Below are 27,972 nucleotides of genomic sequence, written 5' to 3'. Positions count from 1 at the left end.
CTAAAGCTCATAACGTACAATAACTCTCTTGGCCTACTGTAGTCTGTTTACATTGTACACCTTTACTGCTTCACAGACAAAATGCTCTTCCGTAGCTTTCCAAAGCTGTACTCTTGCTCAACTTCCCCTCAAAGGCATGAAACAAGGTTCTACAGTGAAAAAAAGGGGTATGTCTTTTTATACCTCTTCATGGCTGTCTCCACCCTAGGGATCGGCCAATGAGAAACGACATTGGGCCATTTGATTTCAGCTCAGTAAGTTTGAACCCTCATAGTCCTCAGCGCATTGCCTTGCACTCCTAACACGGTTTTATAGTCATGTTTTTTTTACTTTGATATGTATCAGGATGGTACTGAGGGGAGATATAAAGAAATAACAACAACTATGAGTCAGAATGAACCTCTTGTATATTTTATATTCAATCGAGTACACTTTTTGTTCTACCTTTCAGGATTATTATGAGGTGTAGAGTGGAAGAGGATAGCACGGCATGGTAATTGGTAACCAGGTAAAGGCTATTCAGTAATAAGCAGAAAAGGAACAGTAATTGCTATTAGTAGTGTGACAAGTAGTGACAAGGCTGGTAGCAGAGGAAAAAAAAAGAGGAGAAAAATAGCTGAAACCTGAAGACGCTAACGGTAGGCAGACTAATTCTGCAAGTATGAGGCAGGCAGACAGCCACATGCAGCCAAGCACATATGCTACTGGCGGCCAGGCTGACTCCACTGGCCCTGAGCACAGTCGGCCTCTTCAGAGTGGCAAAACGAATCCAGATGTTTCTGACTCATTCTCATATCCACACAACCGGTAACTCTTAGCACAGTGCATATGTTTGTCTTCAATCAAGGGCTGAGAGGTTTGGCACTACACCGGCCTTTCACAGAATAGACTTTTGTACGGCAAGAGGTTTCTTTTTTCTCCTTGGGTAAATGAATGGGCTTCTTTGGTTTCTGGGAGTCTGACTGGTAAAAATAGAAAATCCTTGCAAGCTCAGGCCCATTAGCTCTGACATTACAGTGGCTTACATTAAATGAAAAATGACACAGCAATGTTTTCCTCACAGGAGTAGCTTCAGCGGGAGGTGTTTTTCTTTGCTAATGAGAAAGTCTAGATTGAGGGGTTCACCTTTTCTATCCTGCCCTTATTCACTCAGAATCCCTCACCCATTGTTACTAGAGAATGACAAATTGAATGGTATACAGCATGTCATTAAAAACCTCTTGAGTGAAGCTAGTGCGAGGAAAAGTGCTTTGAAGAGACAACATGTTGTCGACATGTTTGAAGCCAGTGATGTTTCGGGACTAATTACAGTTTAGTGTTAAGTTGCCTGGGTGGCGTTAATTTGTCTATTTAGTCACTGGGTGCCATTATAGACATGCAAATGCTTAAAGTGATGGGCTACTGTAAATATTTTGTTGTCATGGAAGCTGCTTGACCGGTCATTTTCAGGCTGGTATAAACAGAACGGAATAACCTTGACCTGATCTTATAACTAAGATATTTGTATTCTTTTACTGCAAGAATCCTTAAACCTACTGAAACAGACTGAACTCTAAATCCAAAGTGCTGCAGTGTTCTTCTATGACCTTCTGATACCATCTGACTCCAATTTTGGTAATTAATAGGCATATGCTTTCCCAATGAGGATCAACCCAAAGTTTAACCCAACCTCTTTTACTTAGAGGTTAATTAGAGATGATTCAGAGTAAAAATATTTAGTGTGCATCTGTGGTGCTATGCTTAGCATAAATGTAGCCACCAGGTTCCACAGATGTATTAGATTTTAGATGTATTAGATTATTTATTAGATTCATTGCTAACAATATTTGATTGCATATACAAATAATATGAATAGGAAAAGAATAATCCTTGTACTAAGATGCTTTTGGGAATGCAGTCCTGATTGAGAAAAGCAGGATTGACAGGAAAAAAAGGATAATATTTGTGTGAATGAGAGATAGTGAGATATAAAAGGGTACTTGGATCTGGAAGATGGGCTGAGTGAGCTAAGGAGCTCTCAGAGAAAGCGTTTAAAAATGAATAAATAAGATAGGTGAAAAAAACATCAGTTACCTTTATCAGGTGTTTGTTCACCCACTTTGTGAAAGTCTTTTTCTGTACTCGGTCCCGTTCATCTGAAAAAACAAACAAACACATACATATTAATTAAGATTAAAATGATCAAAGCCATTTAAAATGCAGTCTAAATTACAAAAGAACACACACAGTAAGAGTAATCTGTGGTGTGGACAACAACACAGTCTAATTCACTAATCCCCCTAATTCACTCTGACCAAAGATATGTCAGGTCAACATGACTGTTTGGAGATCAGCTTCTTGCACAGACATGCCTCTAACCTCATACCAAGTCATCAGCACAAACTGGCTTAGGGGCACTCTAAAAAGGTGCGTTCACTTGGCAGATGCTTTGGCAAGATACGTTGGCTCTTCCATGGGGCTATTGTGAAACACGGAGTGATGGTAAAGGCTGAATGTGCATCTGAGCTCAGAGGATGACCTCAGGCAACACAAAAACACATGTACAGGCAGAACACTGGAAAGCATAATAATATCTTTACTCACCCAACAAAGCAGACCAAACACAGTGATATACAGCCTTTTCTTAAACCATATCAAAGCCAACTCACCCATTACTTATTAAGGCTAGGCATACAGAGGGTGGAAGAACTATTAGCTAGTTATATGTATTCTAAAAACACAGAAAGGAACATTATTTGTTGGTTGTGGTAAGCATGAAGTAGGTATATACTACTTGCTAATTGTTTCAGAAACCTTATTTACTGTTAAAATAACAGTAATGCTTGTCACAATAAAATATGTAAATGGATTTTATGTCATGTCAGTTTGGAGCATTCCTATTGGTCCATTTATCATGAAATGTTGATACAACGTAAAGAACAACTGTCAGATTCACATTATGTCAAAACGGTTTTGTGTGAGACGTTAACAGAAAAAATAAGAAGACATTACAAAATACATGGAATGCATAGATCTCCATTGTTCTGTTCTTAGATTACCCCTAACAGAAAACTGCATGAAGACATCTGACCTAATATATTGCCTCACTTCCACTATTGAGAAAGTTCCATCCCACCCAGTATCAATATCCAAGTAGTCTACTGAATTACATTTCTCTGGTTCCTCTATTCTGAGACTTGATCCACTGTAAGGTTTCAGTTAGAAACTGCATCTAATTAAACCATGTGTATTAGAACAGTCCCTGCTATACATATCTATGACTCAAACTCATTTGAAGAACTGATCATTGTGCTTATTTTGCTCCGCCAGAGGTGACAAATGCTTGCTGTGGCTGCAATCCTGGACTGAAACTGCAGAGTGAAACAGAAGGAAGTGGCAGTTTCAGAGTGCTAAACTAGACATGCTAGACATGAGCGAAAAGACATGAAGTCCAAAGCCTTTAAACCCCAGCCCGTTATCTAAGGCTAAAGTGCAGGGAGGTTTGCATTTTTGTGGCAATGCTGACACACCTACAGGCTACACTTTCTCTAGATTTCTTTCCTGGGTGGGGTCAAGAGCAAATGTTATTGATCAGTGTTGCTATGGTGATCACCAGAAAACGGAAACTCAACACATTTTGAACAAAGAGGGTGGGGTACTCGCTGCTCATCAGTAAAGAAACGACTTCCTGTCTGGAGACTACCAATTTAGGGAAAGTGCATAGATGGCATGACAAGTAACCAGTCAGGAGCAAGTGACCCACCCCTGTAAAGAACGCAAACTTTGACCTCGGAGTCATCGGATTCCACTAGATTTCTCTCACAAGTATTGCGTTACAGTTCTAATGGTTGAGCCGTCACTGCTGCAATTACATTCACAATGGACCCCACCCTCTGGCCGCTGTGAGGTCAGGTACACTGAAATCTGATACTGTCAGATAATCATGACGGTCACTAATTTGGCTCCATTGATTTGGCAACCACTCACTGAGTCAATTTATTATTGATCAATGATAAGCTGCAAAGCTCAGTCCATACAGAAAAGAAAAAAAGTAAGAAGAAAAAGAAGAAGAAAAAAAAACTCGCTAAGCATTAATCACATATTAAGCATATGACAGAACTGCATTGTCTTGATGCCAAAAAAATATTTGCACAGGATGACTTGCGCTATATTTGTTCTTCTGCTAATGACCTGAAAACCAACAGAACAGCAGGTTATGGGATAAAAGGGGTGTGGTCTTTTAAGCTTGACTTTCCAATCTGAAGCACTGGTGATAGCGCTTAGTATGCTTTTTTCTAGTACTAATCTCTTTAGCAGTACAGCAAGACAGAAAGACTCCATGCCATTTAAATAAGACTATAAAGATAAGGGAAATGCTGATACAACACACTCCACCTGTAGAACTTTAAAAAAATGGAATTGGACATAAAAAACAACAACAACACAAGCCTAAGCTCAAGTTACAAGCCTCAATCTCCTCTTTCTTCCTGACCAATGTATAACTGGGTCTACGAAAAAAGTATTTTTTCTCATAATTACCAATTAGATTTCAGCAGCTAAAAAGCACTATGTATAACTTGGACCAAGCAATGAACCAAAACACAGAATTATGGTACAACTGTGTAAAACCTGTCTCCTTCCAAGAGAAAACCACAGACTTTTCCACATCCTTATGGAGAAAGCATACAGATCATAAACTAACATCTAGTATGGGGAGAAACTCTCTGAAGAACTGGAAACATTTAAGTCTGAATGCCTGAGCATTGCAGGCAATTTTATGACTATTATGAACATATTTTTAGCCAGCAGTCTCTCGCTGTTTTCCCAACTAAACTCTAAGGAGGTGCTGTCACTCAGATACCTTTCCTGCCATCCATGGCCTTGAGCATCCCCTGGTAAAAGCCATCGTCTGAGGGTACCCTGGATCTGCCCAGGCTGTCAGTGGAGTAGTTCCTCTGTTTCTGCTGAGAGCTCATTTTCTCAGTCTTTTGAGAGCAGAATCAGTCAAGAGCCTTCTTTCCCCCTGGGTACAACCACAGGCTGTTGTGCTGTAGAAGATTTCTTTCCTCACACCTTCTACTGCAGTGCCATGGAGCGGAGCAGCGGCTGGCAGCAGTGTGGTGAAGTTCCAGTCAAAACTTACTTTGTCTTCAGTTCTGTTCTCTCCCCGTTAGCTCACGTTTCCTTTCTTTCTCTCAGCCCAAATGATGCCTACAGGCTACGTAGTCTGGGCCTGTCCCTGTGCTGCTCTGAATGTGCTTTGACTCAGTGTTTGGAGGACATTGTGGGATAGGCTCCACCCCTACCCTTCACTCTACCGTGTCATGTTGGTGGGGCCAGGGCAGGAAAAGAGGGAGGAACTTGGAGAGCAAAAAGAGAACAAGGTGTGGCTGCTAGCATGCCTCATATGCACCACCCGCATCCAGTGTACAAGCACACCTTAGATGTTAGACAGTGTAAAAGAAGCAAAAATACAAAAACAAAATGCAAGCAAGAACGGTGTAATCTTCTCACATGACACATGTGAGAATTTATTAATTTGGGAAAGTTTCTAAGCTGTCATTTTTTGAAATCCTGATTGAATGTGATGATACTGAACTTTCTCTGGGTGAGTGTGCTTGTACAAGCACAGACACAATCACTGGTTTAGAACACGTAGCATTCCAGAGACGACAGCAATAACGAGTTACTCATTTGTCATGTCTGCAGAGCCAGGAAGGGTGTGGGAGGAGGTTGGTCACTCAGGTGTCTGCATGCTGGTACAATTACTCAGCTACCCAACCCAAACCATCTGCAACCCCACACATGGTGCACATTTCCATGGAAACGTGGAACTGTATTTGGTAGTCACTGTTATAAATACATTTCTTGGTAAATGCTTGTACATAGATACAACAGTTCTTCCTCCTCCCTCAATTTGTACACATTTTCCACCTCCATATGAGGAACCTGGTGAATCTCCCAGCAAATCTGGACAGATCTGTCAGAAGTTCTTAGTTCTCACATTTCTGGATGAAATATCTCCACAAAAATGCTTCCTGCTTTTCACTGTTTCTTCTCAAGCTACTTATGCTCAGGGAGACCATCACAAAATATCACATAATTGGACAAATAGTGAATAAAACAACAGTGTTCTAATGTAACAGCGAACAAATGCTGCTCGGTTATGCTCAATCCACCGTGCCTGTCAATGCAGTTCCCTAGTGAGTCTAACCTCAGAAGTACTGCTGATTACAGTACCTGTTCAGGCTTGACACTCGCACAGTGAGTTTTAAATTGGTACAGTGTAAGGGAATGGGAGTGTGTGAGGGTGTGGTTATTTTACCATATTTGACGGCTCTGCAACAGACGTGGAGAGGCACACCTTAAATAATGACTTTAGCAACTCCATGCATGTGGAGGAATTAAGGAGTGGTAGAAGAAATCCGAATAAAATCCCTAGGAGCGACGGAGATACACTGTCATAACGGGGCTTGTGGCTTAACTGATCAAATAGTTTTTACCTTTCCGTGAACAGTGAACATTCCTGCTCAGTTTCAAAGCAAAAAAAGAAAAGAATCAACATATGTAATACAACTTTAATACATCTGTGTGATGAGGAATTAAAGAAATTGTACTATATATTGTTTCTGTATCTCTGACATGGCAGCTTTACAGAAAAAGGGAAAAACCTTAACTTTCAGTTGGAATTTTGTCCTTTTGAAAGGCGTCAAAAATGGAGGTGTTGGCATGGCAGCGATGATATACTGATGAATGATTGCTATTTGAGCCATTGGCCTTTGTATCACTGTTATAATGATATCATAGAAACTGCAACATAATAATGAGCCTAAACAAAAATGTACTATGAGGATAGAACAACATGTTGCAGAATCATTTAAATACTAGTATTTTGTCCATATCATTTAGTATTATTTACACCTAACTTAATAGTGTAGTACTTCAAGAAGAAACTGCCAACTGAGCCTATGCAGCCAAACTGCAGTTTCACTCCAATCAGCAAGCCGTCAAGCTGTCAAGGAAACAACAATATGGAGAAGTATCATACCGACTTTTATATTTAAATGCTACTGTTTGTACATCTTGAATGCAAATCCTCAGTAAGATTCACTTTCGGGGTTCTCCACCCATTTCCCTACCTGCTCAGAACCGCCCTCTAGCTCCCACTCAGCCAGTGCTGGGTGAGATAATCATCCAGTCAGACACTCAGTCAGGGTCAGCGGAAGAGTCACCGCCACACACTTCAGCCCAGCCTGACTGAGATAATGGACAGACTTAACTTAAGACATAACATAAGCTAGCAGATTTGGAGAGATTAGTACTGAGGACTAACTAAAAACTGAAGAGTGCAGCTGTTTAAAGCATCAGCTTCTATTAGAGCTCCAGTCTATTGAACACAATCATGTCCAATGCTGTATTCGGATCTTGAAATAAAAAAATAAAATAATAAAAGGTGAAAAACAGTACCTGTCTACCTATTTTGACTGCCTGCACTTTGTTGTTCTGGATTTTTGCCCACCTCTCTCCCCCGAGTCATTGGCAATTCCCACCGCCTGTCTGAATTTTCCCTATCGTACATCTGAAAATCACTGAGTCTCATATGGTGATACCACAGAGCCCGCAAACAACCCAGAGAAATGTGACAGAGAGGCACTAACTACAGGCTCTCTAGCCAAAGTCTAACTCCAGTGATGCACTCACATGGAGACTGTGGAATATCTTGGTCATAACAGCTTTTCTGTAAGGACACGCCGAAGAAACGTCCCATTACACGAAGCAAAAGTGCTTATTATGCTATTCACGCATCAGGGCTGCTCCAAGACCAGATGCTTCTTTATAACAGTAAAAGCTTTCACGTAGGCAGAGCCTACTCATATTCAACTGTTTTGAATCTTACAGTATATCCCCCTCTTGCTGCAGTTGCTTGCGTCATATGGTTGGAAACTAGGGAAACCCCACTTTACTATTTTAAGACCCAAGAGTTACCATAGTTTCCCTGAAGGCTCAGGCTAGGATATTAAGACGGAATATGCTAGACTAGCTAAGCATGAAAGTAAGCAACTGAATTAAACACTACATTACAATACAGGTTCACACTACCAAAGATTTATACTAAAGGAAGTACAGTACCGTTCCAAACTGGAGTTATCAATAATGTAAGATCTATTTGGTAGAATTTCAATATATAAAATCAGTGCGGTTGGATTTTCTGGATGGATTGGATATTTGTAGTACACAGTCAGTTAAGTACAGCATTAAGAATGTAACAAAATGTAGGTGTGCACAAATGGAATCGTCCAGTATGACTTTTTTTTTTCAACAATTTAACAAATTAACAATTACCAGCCAGTTGTATTATTTTATACACATATATTAATAATAAAATGATGCAGTATTATTGTTACACATATGACTCTGCCAAAGAGAGGACATTTTTTGAGTTGGTAGGCTGTTCCAGATCGAAGGTCCTCAATGAGAGAGGCAATAATAGTTTGGTCAATCAAATAAAATGACTAGAATGATATTTTGACTTTTCTCAACAGAAAGTGACTGAAAATAGGGAGTGTATCTTCTGTGTTCACATAGCCTAAACAGTGTGAGCTTCAGATAACAAAAATACAATAAGCTACATTTTCCTCTATATGATTTATTCTTTAATTTATTTTCATAGTTTTCATAATTCTGGATAATCCTAATATATGATATCCAACATCTGGGTTATGAGATTTTACTTTACATGTTATTATTGTATATAAAACATTACTGGCAGTGTTCTTATACCACAGCTACCACACAGAGAGAAATCATATCAGCCATATTCCAACCATTGTGGCTTCACCTCATCACATATTATTTTAATGAGCTCTGCCCAGCAGATAAGCAGATACTAAAGGTTAGAGCTGTAACTGAACAAAACACCTACTACCTACTACAACCAACCAACCAGGCAGTCACTCATACTGAGAAAATCCCACTGAAAACTTCACAAGGTCCATCAAACTAATAACCAAAAACATTTGGGAAACCATATGCAGACTAATAAAGAAAGAGACAGAATGGGGCACTGGAAGGACTCTGCAGGTCTTCAGAAAGTTACTCAAAAAGGGTAAAATTTCACATTCCTGAGCAGGGTGTAACTAGAGCCCTCCTGCAACACAGGTGGAGCCTTTCCTAGCACATCTCTGCCTTGTTTTCCTCACTCGTGCTCTTTCGTTCCCTTTTCTACTTGTGGCAGCGTGTGTGGAGATGCCTGCCCCACCCAGATGGAGAGGAATGCTAATAAAATGAGCAGAAGCAAGCAGCTCACCTCAGCAAAAACGCAACCCGCATCATACAGCAGAACCACAGACACACCCTGTCGTTTTCCATTAGAACAAAACACTCCCACTGATCCGCTTAACTCCTCAGTAGAGCGGAAAAATGTAAGTGAAAGTGATTGTGCACCTTTATGTACAGTATACAGTAGAACTAGGCTCACTAACACAAAATTGGGGGTGCAGGTTTATATATATATATATATATATATATATCTCCAGTCCTTGTTGGGGTGCCCATGTGTTTTCCCCCATCTCTTATGGAGTGTTTGGTGATGAGTCATTTGCCATGAATATGCAGGGTTATCCAACACCGTGGGTCAGATGTCAGTGTTGTATCAACACTGGATTTCAGGATGAAGCTAAATCACGATTCAACTTGAGCCAGAACAGGGCAGCACTGGCACCAGCAGCCGGGATCTAAAATAACTTGTAACTGCTGTCCTCTTAGACTCAGCATGGAACATCCCTCGTCTGTCAGTCAGCTTTTGCCCTTCCAGATCGTTCTACTTATTCAACCTCTCTGATGTTCAGAAAAACTGGAGAAAACCAGAGTATTGTCTGTTGTCTCCCTCTAATGGAGAAGACTGAAAAGATCTCTCAGAGACTCTAAGTACAGACACAGTGTCCACATAAGTGAGCAGTGTATCACAGCTGCAAGTGAATTAAGTATTTTAAAGGTGGATAAAGGATCTCTATCATAATGAGCTAATGTTCAAATTGTGTTATGGTAAGTAGAACCAACTATGGGAGTGAATGGATATATGTATATATGTAAAAGACACTAGGATAGGGTGCTGCAGTATGAAACTGAGCACCCTCTGCACTAGAGCACACTCTGTTAATTACTGTGCCACTGTCACTTGCAGAAACGGTTGTAATCACTGAAAAAGCAGCATTAGATTAAAGGTCCAATCAAAATGAACATATCTGCACTGAATGAGTCCCATAAAAACTTGCCACAATTTTTATAATTAACAGTAACTTAGTTTAGACTCATATGCAATAATCTCTTATCAACTACATATCATCTAATGACATATAAATGTTCTTACATTTTTATTATTATTATATTAGTAGTAGTACTATTAAAAATGTAATTAATGTAGTCATTGGAATTTTGAGCCATATTTGTCATAGTGAATATGTACCATCAACAATTCAACACTAGATGGCGACAAAGTACAAGCAGCCCTGGAAAAACTCTATGAGGTCCAGCGATATGAATGCTGTTAATGCCAGGAGGATCTAGTCAAGTGTGTGAACTCCACTTAGTGTGTGATCGGGTGGACAAAGTACTATTTCAGTTAAAGCAGAAATGTACTTAAATCTAAATATTATTTTAGATGTAACTGTTATATTGTTGTATTGTTAAATTATTTTGCATTGCCACTGAAACATGTGTCTTCACACATGGGAAATACAGTTAATGAAATAAAAAGAAAAAATCCTCTTATTGTTAAGAAAATTATGGTAAAACTGTGGTACAGCTACAACTAGAAAGGGGTGGGCTTTAATGAAGATGCACTGTGATTGGTTTGCTTCCAGTTTTAAGCACATTAAATGTGCCTTCACCAGCTTTCTCCCAGTATAAAGAGAAATGACACATGTGGCAGAGAATAGTGGAAAGATAAGAAGGATCAGAATTTTAAGCTGAGTAAATAAAAAGTCACAAAAATTATAATAATAATAATAAATAAAGTACAGATACTTGAAAGTAAAGCACTTCAGTACAGCAGTGGCGTAGATCTGTCCGTTGCTGTGACCCATCTGTGCATGATTAAGATACAGTTGGAGGGTTGTTTGGACATCCCTGCTCAAAAGGCATGTGGGTTGATAATGTAAATGCATAACACTTTATCTACAGAGAACAGGCTTTAAAATGGCATTTTAAACAGTGTATGAAATGCACATGCCACATTTTTCAACATGTTTCAACAAATTCAGCAAATAAATAAAAAGTAACTGGGCTTTACCAGTACAAGTGTGCTCTCTGTAAATATACTTCTTGGCACACAGAAAGTCAACAAAACATGTGACCTGGGTGTCGAAAAACATGCGGGCTCCTAATACTGCTAGGCTAGAAATCATCTCAGAAAGACTTCTTTGCAAGACTTCCTTTAGCAAACATCTCAGAGCTGGATGAACATCAACCACTGCGTAGAGCAAAATGAACAGCTGGACCATCTCAATAGGAGTTTAGAGCATAAACCCCCCCCAAAATAAATAAACAAATACTGTAGTCATAATACTGTTAACAAAGAAGAGTCATTACATGGCCAGTAGTGCTAAGCCTGCAGTTTGTTCAATTGTTGTTTTTGATGTGTATACTAAATCCTCGGTCAGCACCTGCTAAGCTAAAACCCTCCCAATGACCATATTTAGAGAGGGAACTGAAACTCACCTGTGCAACACATTCTAGTGTAAAGAAGCCTGACTCTCTCTCCATAGTTTGTCTCATTCAAATAAACTTCCTGTTGACAGAAACGTCCAGCAGGGTCCACGGTCCACAATGCTTTAGCGTTATCAGGGCTCTGTGCCATCATACCAAGAGACTTTGCACTTTCTGGAGTTTCCTCCTGCTGTCTCTCCCACACACAAAGACACACACCCCCTTTCATTTGTCTTCGGCAGACAAAAAGCACTACCGTCCAATAGAGCGCCGGTCTGCGGTTCTCACTATAGCCGTTTTATAGCCGTGCAGAAAAAAAGAAAGCATTACAGCTCCTTTTGAAATAACACCATTTAAAAAGTCAATAAAGTAATAATAGTAATTATGACCATAATTAAGCAGGTTAGTCAGTTACCTACACTTACTTTGATCATAAAATGAAATGCCCAGTATAAAAGAGAATTAATTTTCATATTATGTCTGAAATGGGAATGTGTGAGGCTTGCATGGGGTTGTTAAGGGCTGTGTGTGACAGCGAGGCATGAGGCATAAAAAAGTATTGCGCGTTAGTCAAAGGAATCTGAGCTGATAACAGACCTTTGAAAGCTTTACTGGATCCCTGGGGCATGTCTCTATATGTCGTTATAATAATAATTACAACTGTCAAACCTGTCTTTTGCTTTAGGCATGTCATGACAATCTGTGCTCAAGGCACGGACATTGCCTGGAATTCTCAGACCTACATGACAGATTTGTAAATTTTAATCACATATGCTCAGAAGACAGGTCCACATATCATGAAAATGTCGTAGTGAGTTTATATTAGGCTGCAACATCAGATCTGTGTTAAACTGCATTATTTAATATGCAAATGCACTGAAAACTCACTAATTCAGCTCAATTAGTTCTTTTGTCTCCAAAGAAAACAAAACATTTTTCCCCAGGTAAGGCTTCAGGCATGTGTGTATGAAACTGTGTAAGACTTCAGGCAGGAGCGAAAGCAGTGCTGGTACCTGGACCTGCTGCTCTTCTCAATCGCAAGGTGTATTATTACATTAGACAATCACTCATTAGCACAGACATTGTCATACCCAACGTCTGCCACCTTCAAGCCTTCCAGTAAAAGGGGAGTTTATCACTGGTGTCCTCTGAGTCAAGTTCAAAACTCTTAATTTGGCATTATGATCTCTAAAACCTTGCTCTGTCCTTTTGTTTAGAGTAGTCCTGAAATCAAGTAAATGTGATGAAGTTCATTCTAGCCCATTCTTGGCAGAAATAAATGCGTTAACATTGACCCAAAGTACTAATTTAAGCCATTACAGCTATATACATTTAGTATCTGTAGCTAGAGATATCTAAAAAAGCATTTGTGGTTTAATCACAGGGTGTTTGTATGTAAGCCCTGCATGTGGATGACTTATGACTACAGTGATTAATGCCAAGTTATGCAAGCTTAATCATTTTGCAGAAACATCTTATTTCACAAAGTCACATGAAATAGATGTCACAACATTAAAACAAATTAGGTCATTTTTCAAAATCATTCTCAATGATATTCTCAATATCATAAATTTTATTGAGAATATTCTATGTCCTTCTATGTCTTCTTACAATGTTTGTTTGGCTTTATGTTCCAGAAAACTTCAATTTTCCAACCCAATTTCATCTCTCAGAAATAGTGTTTCTGTTACTGTGTCTTTAAGATGTTTTTGTGATATCAGAAAAACAGTGATTTTAAAATGGGCTGTTTAGGTTTTATATATGAAACTGTGGACTTTCAGACTTTCACAATATTTGCATACTACTTGAACACTTCTTTATTTTAATATCAGTTTTCCATGATTGGGACATTTAATGAGGCATACCAATCTGGACTATTCAATTCCATTCAGTGGCAGTATTAGTGTTGGTGTTGATACTGTAGTGAAATTCAATAAAGTACAGCAAATGGAAATGAGGAGTAACAGGGCAGTGATGGCTCAATGGTTGGAGCACTTGGCTATCAATGACAAGGTTGTGGGTTCAATAACCAAGGTCGTTAAGCTACCACTGCTGGGCTCTTAAGCAAGGCCATAAACCCTCTCAGCTCCCTGGCTGCTGCCCACTGTCCACTGTGTGTGTTTGGTCAGGAGCGTGTATGTGTGTGTTCACTGCACACTATATAAACAGTTCAATATTCAATCAGTTCTATATTCAACAGGTTTTCAGGTTCTTAACAGGTTGTACTACCTTTATACAAACAGCAGTGAGCTGTACTGCAACCAACAGTATGACTGTGTGCCATACTGGGATGCTAGCTAGTGCTAAAAATGGTCCTTCTTCGATTTAGTCAAAAGTTTAGTCATTGGCTATTATTTCTACCCTCTGTCAAACCAGAAACTGTGCTAGGTATACTGGACACTGTACACTGTCTACAATTTCAAATATTGCTTATCATCCTAGTCCTATAAAATATAACTTAATTACGCACAGTAGAACAGATCCCTGTTCAAGTGCAGAACGGGCTTATATTCTTCATGGATTGTTCCACTGAAAGTGCAGTGCAATCAGGGCTGTTCACCTAAAGATGTTGCCAAGAGATTAGAATAAGAAGCAGCTGTTTGTCAGTCAAAGACGTACGTCAGTTTGTAAAGGCCAGCTTAGCATATCCCTTTCCTCTACACAGAGCTAACTGCAACAACCGGTGCTCAGCGGAACTCAAAGGAGTTTCCAAACCCAATAAAACACCCTGGTGTAAGACACTGATTTAGCCTCTCTCAGTGACACAGGGCTTCTCCATGTGCACTCTCTGGAACTTTCCATCATCTCTTCCCATTGTAAGAAGTAATTTCACATGACTGACCACTAATGCTATTTCTCTTTTCACTCTAGATTGGACTCATTTCCTTTCATTTAAGGAAAGCTGATCTAGTAGTGTCTAGGTTATTAATACAGTGATGTTGGCACACATATATTGAGCTCTGAGTAAATAATGCTTAATGTTGTTTGCATGGAACATCTGCACTGCATTTTCTTCTTAAGTCATCTATGCAGTTTCTCTGGATCCACTGGTCTGTCTTGTGTGACAAGTCTGAGCATAAAAAGCATCAACTATTTTCTGTTCTGGTGAAACTGAGCTCTATGCCTCTATTATACAGTGGCCAGGTAGTCGTGGGTGGTGCCAAAAGAAACAGACCCAAAGGTTAAGGTTCACACTTGGATGGCACCTCTTAGAGAAAAGGATGCTATACCCGTAGCATTGCTTACTCACACTTCCCAATCTGGTGAGCTCATTAATCGGAACAGACAAGGATCACCTACCCCTTTTCCCTGTCTCAGAGAGCCAAGTACCCTGGTTATGACGGCTGAGTAATAAGGAAGAAATATGGAAATACATCTGTAATGTAATTCCCACTCTAATGTGTGTATTCGATTAAATTCAATGACAGTGAAAGAGGGATCACAGGGGTAGAGCTGTCAGCAAGTAGAACACTGCCAGTGAGAGACCAGGTGCCAGTACATAGCCCAGGTCAGCTCTGTCACATTGAGCTTCTGGGATCATCTTTGATCAAGCGTTCTCTTTCACTGGCAGATGAAACTGAAACAGCAGTAAAAACATAGTCTAAGGAATCTTCCGTGATGAAATCCAAAGTTTTAATGTCACTTGGCAAAAGGTCATAGAACTGGACGGCAGGTTTTTAAGGTGGCTCAAGCTCTCCTGTGATTGAACTTGGAGGTCATTAAAACTAGGACATCTGATTTATTGTGGGGTTGTCACTATGAAGCTAATCCAAGTTTACACCTAAACAGAGACATCAAAGATTGACTGGTAACATCTGCAAACTCCTGGCCACAGTCTCTCCTTGTAAACATGTCTGATCTGTCTGTCTGATCAAACCTTGAGACAACACAATGCTATTGGGACCATATCTGGCATGGGTGTCTGAGAGGTCCGTGGAACATTCATGGCTCTGTGAGGAGAAGTGTGTTTACACCGATTTAAGTGCTTCAAAATGCCATTCCCACAAGGGCATTAAAGTCAGCGAGGTGACAGACCCTATGTGGTACCAAAATGTCGACATGGTCTCTGTATAAAGTGTCTCTGCACGGATGGATGCAACATGAGATACAGAGCAGTGTGCCCATGTAAGTAGGGCATGTGTAGGGGTTAAGCCCATTGCAACTGAACAAAGGTCAGTCAGTTCCATACACACCACACAGATCGGTATCTCAACAGCGGAGGTATACAAAACAATGTACTGAAGCTAAGAAGAAAATTCCATTGGACTGTAGTGCCCAATTTGTAATGTCCAGTACTGTACAGTATATGAAGCTAGTATATCTACATCTTTGAACATCAAATTTTTTAACTTTTTAATCTACAGGGAGGAGGAAAACAGACAAAAACAGTCAAGGAGAAGAAGACAAAGATTTAACAGTATAAAAAATATGTGGCTCCATAAGTTTACAATACAGTACATAAATACTGTGCAGGAACCCACAGTCTGGAGGGGTTTCAGCAGCCACTCCCCCCTTCCACCAGCTGACATCCTCCACTCCAGCATTTACAGGGTTACACTTTCTTCCACAGAGCCAGAGCAGTCTGACACATCCAGTCACACTTGTGCAACAGGGTTTTCGGAAGAAAAGGCAAGACGCTGCTGAAGGATAGCCATGACTTATAAATATGCAATTCAACCACATTTAATCTATTAGCAGTGCTGCACTCTTCTCAAGAAAATGAGAGACCTGAAGATAATGGAGCACTTCACATCTCCCTGCAACGTGTTCATCTCTTACCTTCCCTCCAGCGCTTCCGCAATCGCCACACAGCTATGAGAGTGATGATGTGCCCCAAAACCACCAGGGTGGGGAACGTTGATCCTGGGGGGCTTGCAGGCATTAGGACTGAGATAAGCCTGGGACAAGTCGGGCAGCAACAGGTGGGAGAACAGTGGGCAAGGTGGGGAGGGGGGGGCACTGGGTGTGTCGCAAATAATAAGGGGTGGTTCTACTTTTTAAAAACGTACACAGGCAGGGAAATGTCTTCCAGCAGAAAGCCGGAGGGAAATGAGCGAAAGACGTAAATCTTCATGTGCTTTTTCCCCTTGTAATGGGAATTGTTGTGCTCCCTCCTTCTTGATATTTATACACCCTTCTCAACCCTTCCCTCTCACTGTTTTTCTCACGTCGCATGTACTTGGAACAACATGTCAGCCACACCATTTAAACTTTAGTCTGATGAGATAAGCGACTCTCAACTAACATCAAAATTCCTTCCTATTCACATGAAGCAAAGATCAGCTTAAACATCTACATTCTTTCTTTTGTGCTTGCTTCTCCCTTTATTCAGTTGCTGAATGGATGCTAAATAAAGAACTAGCATCTCGTAAACGAATGCATAAACTTAACCTAAAGAGTGTTCAAATGAAATCTCAACACAGTAGAGACCATTTCTTTATTTTCTCTCCATTTTTACAAACTCAACACATTATTAATGGTCTTAATTACCATGAATCCTCAGTATTATTTAAATAGAAGAGATCATCTAGGCTCTTAAAAAATAAAGATCCAAATGTAAAAAACATCTATTAGAGTAAAGAAGCCTTCATTGACTTAATGAACCGTCACTTTTTTGCCAATTTAAAACTTTTGGGAAAAGGTTCTATAGAGAACCAAAAGTGGTTCTTCTACAGGACTGATCAAAGAAACCTTTTTTAAAAGGTGCAGGTCATCGCACAACCAAAGCAGCTTGATGTCACCAAGCAAACACTACCCACCCCTCCCACCACTAGCCGCTTAAAACACCCAACACACATTACGAGAGACATGAAGAGATGCAGCCAAAGATTCCTGCTTCAGGGACAAATGGGTGGAAGCGATTTTATGGCACCCGCAAGATATCAGCATTCAAACCACCCAGAGTTTCACAGGCAACTCCACTGCTTTTTATCTCCCCCATCAAGCTTTGACACAACACAACTATCAATCGCATTTGGTGAATAGTCTCAGCAGTAAGCAGGGAAGTCATGTAAGCGTAGATAAAGAAGGAAATGTGGAGGAAATATCACACCTAATTCAAGTCATGCATAGTGTGAAGGGGTTTAAATATGGAAGAGAATTCGAGCCTGGCTGGTTGAAGGTCGCGCCAAAGCGCCAAAGTGCATTTGCCTTCCCCCTCCTCCCTCAGCCACAACAACACTCCTCTCGCTGGGTTCGCCAAACACATTCACACAAACAAGTGACACGAACACACAGACAACGTCGGACAACAGCTCGGCTGCGCTAACCTACCAGGTATGACCTTCATGGATCAGGCTATGTGGATGGAGAGGAAGACGAGGAGAGCAGGAGCAGGAGAATGAGGGGACAGGGAGAGGTTCCAGTTTGTTTGGTCTGCCCCGCTTCTCCCCCTGCGTAATATTGACAGCCTACGCCTGCTGCTTGGATATGTCAGCCTACTCCCTGGTGGCTTTGCAATTAGGGAGGGGGTGGCAGGGGCCGGGGGCCGTGGGGGCGGGTAAGGGGCTGGGCGAGGGTCCAGTGAGCCAGTAAGCAGGGTATCAGAGCCTGCTGTGGATATAAATATCGAGCAAAGTGTAGCGCACATGCCATCACAGTTAGAAACTGATGGAACGGCCATGGCGTCCGCATCAGCTTATGCCTGGATGATGAAAGAGCTATTCTGTGAGATTATGTCACATATCCATGGCTTCACTGGGACAATCTGACCTTTACAATTTGCTTTGGCATCTGTGTGTCTGGGGAAAAAGCTCTAAGACTCTAAGCATTAATCACATAAGGTTACCATTTTTAATTGTTTAATATTCTGAAACTAATGGAACTCACACACCCTCACATATCAAAAAGAATATCTTTGTAATTTCTTGTAATGACATTTCAGCCATGGACATTCAACGATGGCAACATAATTTGTACAATCAAAAACAACTGAAAAAAAAATAAAGTATACAGAGCCTGTAGAGGTTGGTTATAAAATAGCTTCAAAACACATGTAAAAACAAGCCTACTATTAGTAGGCCAAGAGGTCTAGTGTAACTTCTTTTGCGTCTTTTCCCACTGCAGATAAATCTACTAAATCAAATCCTGTGAGTGCAACTTTCCCCATAATGAAGAAAGCAGTGTCAGACTACCATGGATGGTTAGAGATTCCCATCACTTTCCTTCTCTCACATGGCACCATGATGCCTTGGAGACCTCTCATAGTGCTCAACAGACCTAAATATAGCATGTTTTACAGACACTTTAAAAGCAGCATGTGGCATGGTAAATAATGGTGTTGAAAGACAGTCCAATTTAACAGGCATTTTCACATTTGTGTTTACTCTACTCAGCACTGTACCTAAATGGAGTAACTGCCACACTTCAGCCACATTACTTGGCTTAAGTCACAACTAGTTAGAAAATTAGTGGAACATATATTAAATAGCTTTGGCATCCAGAGCCTATATTAAACTCATTACTCAACAGCCACTTTACAAAACGTAAAAATAGGTTTCCTATGGAGAATCCACCTCAATTATGCAGTGTAATTTGACATGAGACCAGGTGCTTGGATTAAATGTTGGGAAAACGAACAAACAAAAAATAATTGCCTGACCCTAAGGTGAGTGAGTACTGTACTCTCCTGTTGAGCTACAGAGATACTGCAGTAACTGTTCATGGGCCTCGGTTAAGCACATAATGATTCCCTGTGCTCCACCCCTCAGTTCACTTAGTCTCTCCTCATTAAATCCACCAGCAATTTCATACCCTACAGTTTCAGGTGCTGGAAAATACATGGCACAAGACAGACCCCTTAAAATAATATTGCTCACAATAAGACAGTACAAGTGAAATGACACCATCAATGCAACACAGGTGACAGCACATGGAAAAACCATGAACTTCCTAAAGCTGTAATGCAAAGCCTTTCCTGTTTCCGGAAACATAAGGGTTGGTGCTGTCCAAGTTTTTCCATTCCAAAATCTTTTCACTTTTTGTCGAAGAGATGTTTTGGAGTAAAACTTCAATCATCTGCAATAAACCCAGAGTAGTGGAGCAGCAGTAGGACAAAATGTGAGCAGCCAATTCCCTGCCTGGCTACACACATGCTAGAGGCAGCATATGGTCACCTTCAAGATGAATGGTTAATTTAAAGAGGTTGAAATGACAGGGAGGTATACATATGATTTCTCAGTTAGCCAGATATCCTAAGCCAAGGAGAACCAAGGGGTGGGACAACAAGGGCCAGAATCCAGCACAGTTGGCTTATTCCCCTTCTCTAACACACCTAGTAAATCCAGCAATTATTGGAATCTCCACCCTGCCCTGAGCTTATAGCCTAAAAGTCTATCTGCAAAAGCCAGAGACATTCCTATTGAACAATCCTCCTTTTTGATTTGAGTCATTCAGATTACAGAGAAATCCTTATTTCTGAAACACCTCTAAGGGAGAACCGGTAATAACGAACACTGGATGATAAATATCCCAAAAAATAAAACAACAATGACAAAATAAGTCACACAATTTCATAGAATATCTTCCTGGTATTATTCAAAATGTAATTTTATATGCAATATTACTGGCCAGGTCTTTACATCTGACTATAAATACTGCTGTACTTAAATGCTGCCTGTATATTCAGACCTATATTCCATTTACTTCTAGATGAATAATGTCAAATGGAAATGACAGTACAACTTAAAAGCTATACATTTACCCTGTATAATGCCAAAAACATCTATTTCAGAATCATACTGATTGGAGTGTTGATTAACTGCAATAGCAGCCTGCACCACAGTGGCATAAACTAGCCTGGGACGCGTTGCACTGTATTATGCACTATAATTATAACTGCTTTTGACGTCCTTTTTCCCCTTCTCTGACTCAGCCCTTCCTCTTACATAGTCCTGAATTAGCAAAAGTAAAACACACACACATGCACACAGTATCAGCACAATGGGAAAAAGGAAAGTATTATTTGACTATGACTAAGAAACCACATTTGCTTCAAACTATATATTCATGCTCCAAGCATTTTAACTTGTTTTTACTACTTTCCTCTATGGATACAATAAAAAACAGCCTATAGTATCAACCCTGATCCTAAAAGGTTATAAATCAGTTGTTACATCAGTTCCTGTTACTGAACAGACACAAGATAATTACAAAACCAAGTACACAGACAAACCAATTTCCAAAAGGTTCCCTGCACAGGACTAAGGGAACGGTAGCACAAGGTCACCCTGTTGCAGGGCAAATTTACTGCCTGCTTTTAAGAGTTCACTGCTGTAAAGTCACAACAACACAACCTATTGATAGTGTGTCTGACAGTTCTCAACATCTGAAAGGGCAGACTCATATCTGCCTTCCCCAGCTCCAGCATGAATGACTCACCCTCAACACCACAATCATGTGGCATCAAAGAAAAGACTGACATTGTGGCCGGTTCAGGCTTTTTTTAATGAGGATCACAAACATTCAGGAATTTATGGCGTAGGCAGACACTCCAACCAAAAATGGCATATCTGACAAATGACAAGGCAGACTGACTCTCCGCTCATGTGTGGGCAGTCAAATTGTTGCCTTCGGTGGCATTACATTTCATTCTCTTGTTTGTAAATGCACAATGCTTTTATAAACAGGGAGAACACACTATAAGAATATGCTAGAACTGACAGTCATTTTTTTTTAGAGATGACTGGACACTTGGATAAATGTGTGGGAATGTTTCAAGTCAAGCCAGACTTGAAAAAAAGAGATAAGTTATCTCACCAGAAAGATGAGAAGAGTGGTCATGCTACAGTAGGGGGCAGCAGACAGTTACCAAGCCTAACAATCCACTTTTCACTGCCTAGGAGCAGTCCATCTGCTTGACTGATTGATGAAAACAATATGTGAAGCATTTGATCTCTTCTCCAAACTGTGCTGCAGAATAACTGGAATACTGATTTGCCAAGACATTGAAATGCTGATTTCCCAAGAGTGTTTCAAACCCTGAGAAAATGCTGAGTTGCTTAATTTTGCAGACCTATTCTAGGTGTGACAGTAAAAAACACACCCACGGTGCTATGCCAGGTATTACCACTTCCTGTCAGCTCAAGAATTTTGCACCACCCATGACGTGTACTGGCATGACAGTTTGGAAATAATGCACAAACTAGAAGGTAACTTTAAACTTTATAACATGTCAAAAGACCAAGGCAACTGAGAAAGTCCAATGCCTGGCCCGACCATGCCAACAACAGCACTAATAGCATCCAGAACACATTCCAGAAGGTTCTGTTGCACAATCCATTCCCCAGACAGTTGCAAGGCAAGCAATGATAAAGTTTTGTGTTATTAACTTTATCTGTGGTATGCTCCATTGCATAATGGACAACAGCAGCATGGTACCATCACGCAGGGCTGACCGCAGAGATGGAAACCAGAGACCTCTGGTCACACACCACAGGACGGAGCCAAACACACAGGCTTCCTGCAGCAAGGGCACAGATTCCTGAACGCACAACACCCCACAGGCAGTGACAATGTCACAGCCCATGCATGCATGTGTGCTGGTCATAAACGCCTTTCTTCTGAATGACTGACAAACTGGAACATTTCCAGCAGGAGAACGAAGATTTTTGTGATTTTTGCACTTTATATTTAGCACAAGCTGGAATTCTTCTTCTGCTTAAGAAATACAAAATCTAACCAATCCTTAAATATATACAGTATCCCAATATGACACATAGCACACTTGTTAGGGCAGCTATATATCCATTGATGTTTTGGGTGTGGATGTGGTGTGGAATTGTGCCAGAGGAGAATTTCATGAAATACTGTGTGGGTCCTTGGAATAGACACTCCAAACCAGACAAACTGGATAATTGGAAAAGCCACCAGAGAGAGAAAGAGAGAGTGACTAAGATGAAGAACTGATAATCACAAAAAAAGACCAGGGTTGTCATTTTCATGCAGAATGTTTAGACTCACACACTACATTTGACTGCAGTTGCATCAGCTTTAAATGCTAGATGTTGCTTCCACCTCTCTACAATCTTAAATGAAACAATGCAACTTAAGAATGAGTGCATATGCACGATTGTGCATGATTATTATAAAGACATTACAATAAACAGTTCACCTTAAGAATAAATTTAGTTCAGTAGGCTATTGTTTGCATTAGCTGTCTCTCAAATATATCATGCCCATTATGCTAACAATATAGTGACACCACTCATGCCAACTCTACACTAGTCACCTTGACCCTCCCACACCATAAACTTGTGCAGAAACCATAGCAACAGCAGTGACGTGACAGAAGTAGAGCAGAGGAAAGGGACTCAAAAAGTTGACCATACCTTCAATAAAGTTTGGAAAGGTTTTGGCCTCTGGCTCATCCAGGGAATGGTCCCAGATGATCTCTTGGACAGGAGAACCCTGCTGGACGGCCCGATCTTTAGCCAGCTCTTCCAGGACGTCATAGTCCAATTCCTCTCCTGTTACAGGCACGGGGGGCGCCACAGGTGGGCTTCCATCTGCGCCCGGAGAGGCAATCTGCTGCACCTCAATCACCTCCTCTACGACAACTATTTTTCTCCGCATGGTGGCTTCGTCCTTGGGCAATGCTTGTGTGTCACAGATGATCTCCTCAGTGGGGAGTGGGCCAGTGGAGACAGGCTGTTCAGCGGCCTTGCTCTCGCAGAGCCCTTTCTGCTTCTCTCCTCTGTGCTGTGTGTCAGGGGCGGATGAATATTGTGCAACGCTGGGAGGATCCCCCTGCTCAGGGTGGGGGCCGGCCTGGGCTGAGGCTGCTGCTGACGCTTGGCCTGTGGGTGCTTCCCTCAGTCTCTGTGAGGAGGATGTTTTTCCTTTCAGAACCTCCCGTTTTATTTTTTCAGCCGAGGGCTGAGCAGACTCCGCCTCCCCTTTGTATGCAGGGGCCTCGGTCTGTACAGCTGCTGCCTGGCTGCTTTCCTTAGCACACATTCTTTCAAAAGCCATTTTTGTAGAGCTGTCTGTTACCAGTGTTTCAGGACCCTGTGTGGGACGACCCTTAATGGCAACCTGTGCTGTCGTCTGCTCAGTTGTTTTGATTTCGGCTGCTGGTGGCAGACCTTGACTAACTGCAGCAGAAGTCTTTTTGCCCTTTTTTCTAGGTTTCAAAGTTTCCTCAGGTTGAGCATTTGAAGATCTAGCTTCTGATTTCTCCACTGGTTTTGATGATTGTGGCTTTTGTTGGACTGATGTTATCTGATGTTGGCATACCTCATTCGTAGACTCCACTGTTATTGTTTGTTGTACCAACATTTTTATTTCTTCATGGATACCAGTTTCTTTTGCTTGGGCATCAGCAGCCGCCGCTGGGATGGCGTCGTGCTTATGCATTTTATTCTCTGTCTTCACAACAGTAGTTGAAATTTGCTCCTCTGGAATTTCTACCTCTTTTGGAGCATTTAGTGAAATCGGTTCAATATTTGTGGAAACAACATCATTGTCTTTTGTCTCTTCAGTACTAGGGGTCTTCTTTGCTTTCTTCTTTTTACTCCTCTGAGAATTGGTAGTTGCTACAGCCAAGGGTACTGCAGGTGGACTTGCTGCTACTGTGGCTAGCTTATCTGCATTTTCTTTCAAAGTCGATGCAGCAGCTTGTTGGGCAAGATTTGCTTCATCTTTTTCTTTAACAACGCAGACATCTAGCAGTGCTGTGTCCTTCGTTCTTTGGGTTATTTCTGGGATTTTTTCATTTTTTTCCAGATGCAATTTGGTTTCAGATTTAGCCTCTAAATCCTGCTCCTCTAGAGGAATCGTAGACTCAGATGTCAAGGACGTGGACACCTTTTCTGCCACTTTGGGCATTTCGTCCCTGACCGGCTGCATATTCTTGGTCATTGCGGCTTTCTGCTTTTTATCCCGTTTCTTTTTAGAGGATGAAGACACAGAGACATCCTGAGCTTGTACCTTGCCTGTATTGTCTTCTTGAGGTTTTTCTACTGATACTCCTTCAGGTTTCTCAGAGGGTATTACTGGCACTTCGTTCACTGTTGGGGTAGAGATTTGGGCTTGCAGATCAGCAGTGACTTCAGTCTTTGGTAAGCTTTCGAGCAAAGCTGTCTCACCACTTGTAGTGCAATCTTCTGATGCTGTCTTGGCCTGTGTGGTAGATATGGAAACCTCTTCCGTCATTTTGAGCACTTCATCCTTCATGGGATCAGCCTGCACGTTCTTGGCCGCTGCTGCGTTTTGTTTTTTTCCTGCCTTCTTTTTAGCAGAAACAGGCAGAGACACATTCTTTTCCTGGGTTTCCTGGGAGATGTTAACAGACACTTCCTCCTTGAGCTTCTTTTTACTAGTTTTATCAGAGGACATTGAGGACATTGATACCACTGTGCCTTCTGTTGTGGTAGAGACTTGGGCTGGTAGATCCACATTGACTGTGGTCTTTGGTAAACCTTCTAAACAAACCTTCTTACCACCCTCAATGTTGTCCTCTGATGTTGTCTTTTTATGTGTGACCGACATGGAGACCTGTTCTGTCCCTCTGGCCGATTCATCATTGACAGTATTTGTCTCGAGGATTGGTCCTTTCACTGTTTTTTCCACTTCTTTTTGGGGTGAAGGAGACTGAGTGGCATCATTAACTTGTTCCCTGGCATTGGTGTCCTGAGACACTTTCTGTTTACCAGTTTTATTGGAGGACATAGAGGCCATTACTGCCACTGTATCTGTTGTTGTGGCAGGGAGTTGAGTCAGCAGATCACTAGTGGCTGCAGTCTTTCGTGAACTTTCAATCAAAGCTGTCACATCACTACTAGTGTAGTTTTCTGACACAGAAACCTCTTTTGTTGCTTCGAGCACTTTATCCTTCATTGGATTATCCTGGACATTCTTGGTCACTCCTTCATTCTTTCTCTTCTTTTTGGAGGAAGAAGGAAGACAGGCATCCTTAGTTTGTTCCCTTGTATTTGTTTCCTGAGAGATTTTAAAAGACATTTCTTCTTTAAGCTTCTCTTGACCAGCTTTATCAGGGCACACGGAGGCCATCATTGCCACCGTGTCTTCTGTTGTGGCAGAGACTGGGCCTGCTAGATCTGTACTGACCATGGCCTTTGGTAAACTTTCAATGCCGTCCAACGATGCTGTCTTTCTCTGGGTGACCAGCATGGACACATTTCCAGTCACTTTAGGTATTTCAGCATTGACTGTATGTTCCTGAACAATCTCAGTCACTGTTGCTTTCACTTTTTTCCCCAGTTTCTTTTTGGAGGAAGAACACTGAGAGGCATCATTAGCTTCCTCCCTTGTACTGACTTCTTGAAACACTTCTGATTTTTCATCTTTGTGCTTTTCTTTACGGGCTTTATTGACGGACATGGAGGCTGTCGCTGTTGCAACATTAACAGCTGGTTTGGTTGGAGGATCCATACTGATTGTTGCTGATGGTGAACTTTCAATCAAAGCTTTCTTGCCACCCCTACTGTACTTCTCTGATGTTGCCTTCTCCTGTGTGACCAGCATAGAGACCTTTTCTGTGACTTCTGGTACTTCATCTTTGACAGGATGCTCCTCAACATTCTCAGTCACTGGTGCTTTTACAGTTTTTTCCACCTTCTTTTGGGAGACAGGTGGCTTAGTGGTATTGTTGGCTTGCTCCTTGCTGGCTTCCTGAGATGCTTTATCTTTGAATTTTTCTTTACTAGATTTACTGGGGGACATGGAAGCCATCATCGCCACTGTTTCTGCTGTTTTGGCAGTAACAGCGAGTTGGGCTGGCAGATCCACAATGGCAGGGGCCTTTGGTAAACTTTCAATCAAAGCTTTCTCAGTTCTTGTACTGTTGTCCTCTGATGTCATCTTCTGTGTGACTGACACCTTTTCTGTCACTTTGGGCTTTTCATTCTTGACTGGATGGTCCTGAACATTCTTGGTCTCTGTGGCTTTCAGTGTTTTTGCCACTTGTTTTTCAGAGAAAGGAGGCAGAGGGACATGTTTGCTGTTGCATGTTTCCTGAGAGATTTTAACAGATCTCTCTTCTTGAGTTTTCTCTGCACCAAGCTTTATATGAGACATGGTGGCTGCCACTGTCCCCACTGCTATAGTAGTAACAGTGGATTTGGGTGGCAGATCCACTTCAGCCATGGTTTTGGGTGTATTTTTAATCAAAGCTGCCTCGTTGCTCCCTTTGATGTCCTCAGTTTTCATTGCTTTCCGTATCACCGACTGTGCACTTGTGATTTTAGCAGGTTCTGGGGTGGTCTTCCTCCGATCCACTTCGTTTGCATAGTCTTGTCTACTGCGGGAGGCCTGTACTTGGTCCCTAAATGCTGCATTGGGTTTGATCTGATCACCAGCGATTGGACGACCTCTAAACCTAGGTGTTTTATCACTGGACATTTGCTCCTCCTTAGCTGCCATTTCCTTGCGGCGATATTCCTGCCTTTGCAACAGAGCCTCTTGACTTTCTGCGCCTGCCCGGCCTGGTTTGGGAACATATGAAGTTGGACCCTCTACAGCCTGTACTCGTGAAGCCCTCTGGACAATGGCCAAGGTAGCAGCTGGTCGACGGACTCTTTGCAGTGGAGTGGGCACAATCTCAGGTGGCAGATGCAAGTAGTCACGCAAGTAAACAATGCCCTCATTAGTAAGGTACCAGTAGAAATGCCTCCAGGCAAAAGTCTCCCTCACCAAGCCTCTGGACTTCAGGGAGCCCATTGCTCTAATCACCTGCAAGTTTCCCACCCCTGGAACCTCAGGGTGCTTTGTCTGAGGGCGCTTGTCTTTTTTGGCCACCATGACGCCATCCCGGAAAAGGCGCTCATAAATGGCCTTCAGGTGGTCAAGGGGCATCACCATTCCAGCAACCATTGTGCTTCCTTAGTCACAGCGTCGGACTACACAGGAACACAGAGACCAGACTGCCAAACAAGAACGAATTACTGAATGACCTCACTCTGCTCACTCTGAAAGGATCCAGTGGCAGAGCCGGCTGCCACGTGCTCTTGGTTCAATAAAAAAAGAATGTCTGAACAAATCCTTCCCACTGTATCTCTTCTGTTCTTCAATGTTCTCAAGTCCTTAGAGACCGTTCTTCCTTTTTAAACTTTTCAAAGAAGAAAAAGAAAACTTCCAAAAGCAAAGTCAAAGGAAAATCTGTTCCCTCCTTTGCGCAGCCTTGCTTGGAAGTGAAGGCTGTACTGGCAGAGTAGCAGTGACAGAGAGAGGGGGTGTGTGCAACAGAGAGAGAGAGAGAGCACTGTGCTCTACTCAGCCCCTCCTACCTCTCTCATAAGGAAAGGAAGGAACAGTATGAGACAAAAGTTC

The 27,972-nt window shown here is 41.6% G+C and overlaps 1 protein-coding gene across 1 annotated transcript in view; it reads right to left on the bottom strand.

Moving 5' to 3' along the window:
* Positions 1 to 27,744, bottom strand: part of LOC140555853 (plectin-like) — a 97,899-nt gene extending 70,155 nt beyond the window's left edge. The window contains exons 1-2 of the mRNA XM_072679172.1: positions 23,013 to 27,744; positions 2,074 to 2,135 (exon numbers count right to left, since the gene is read on the bottom strand). Coding sequence (XP_072535273.1) covers positions 2,074 to 2,135; positions 23,013 to 27,516 — 4,566 coding nt within the window. The 5' untranslated portion in view covers positions 27,517 to 27,744. The remainder of the gene's footprint in view (positions 1 to 2,073; positions 2,136 to 23,012) is intronic.
* Positions 27,745 to 27,972: the final 228 nt, after the last annotated feature.

This window comes from Salminus brasiliensis, chromosome 5 (assembly GCF_030463535.1).
Source record: "Salminus brasiliensis chromosome 5, fSalBra1.hap2, whole genome shotgun sequence".
In the NCBI taxonomy this organism is placed as follows: Eukaryota; Metazoa; Chordata; class Actinopteri; order Characiformes; family Bryconidae; genus Salminus; species Salminus brasiliensis.
This window is presented reverse-complemented; position numbering and strand designations above follow the sequence as displayed.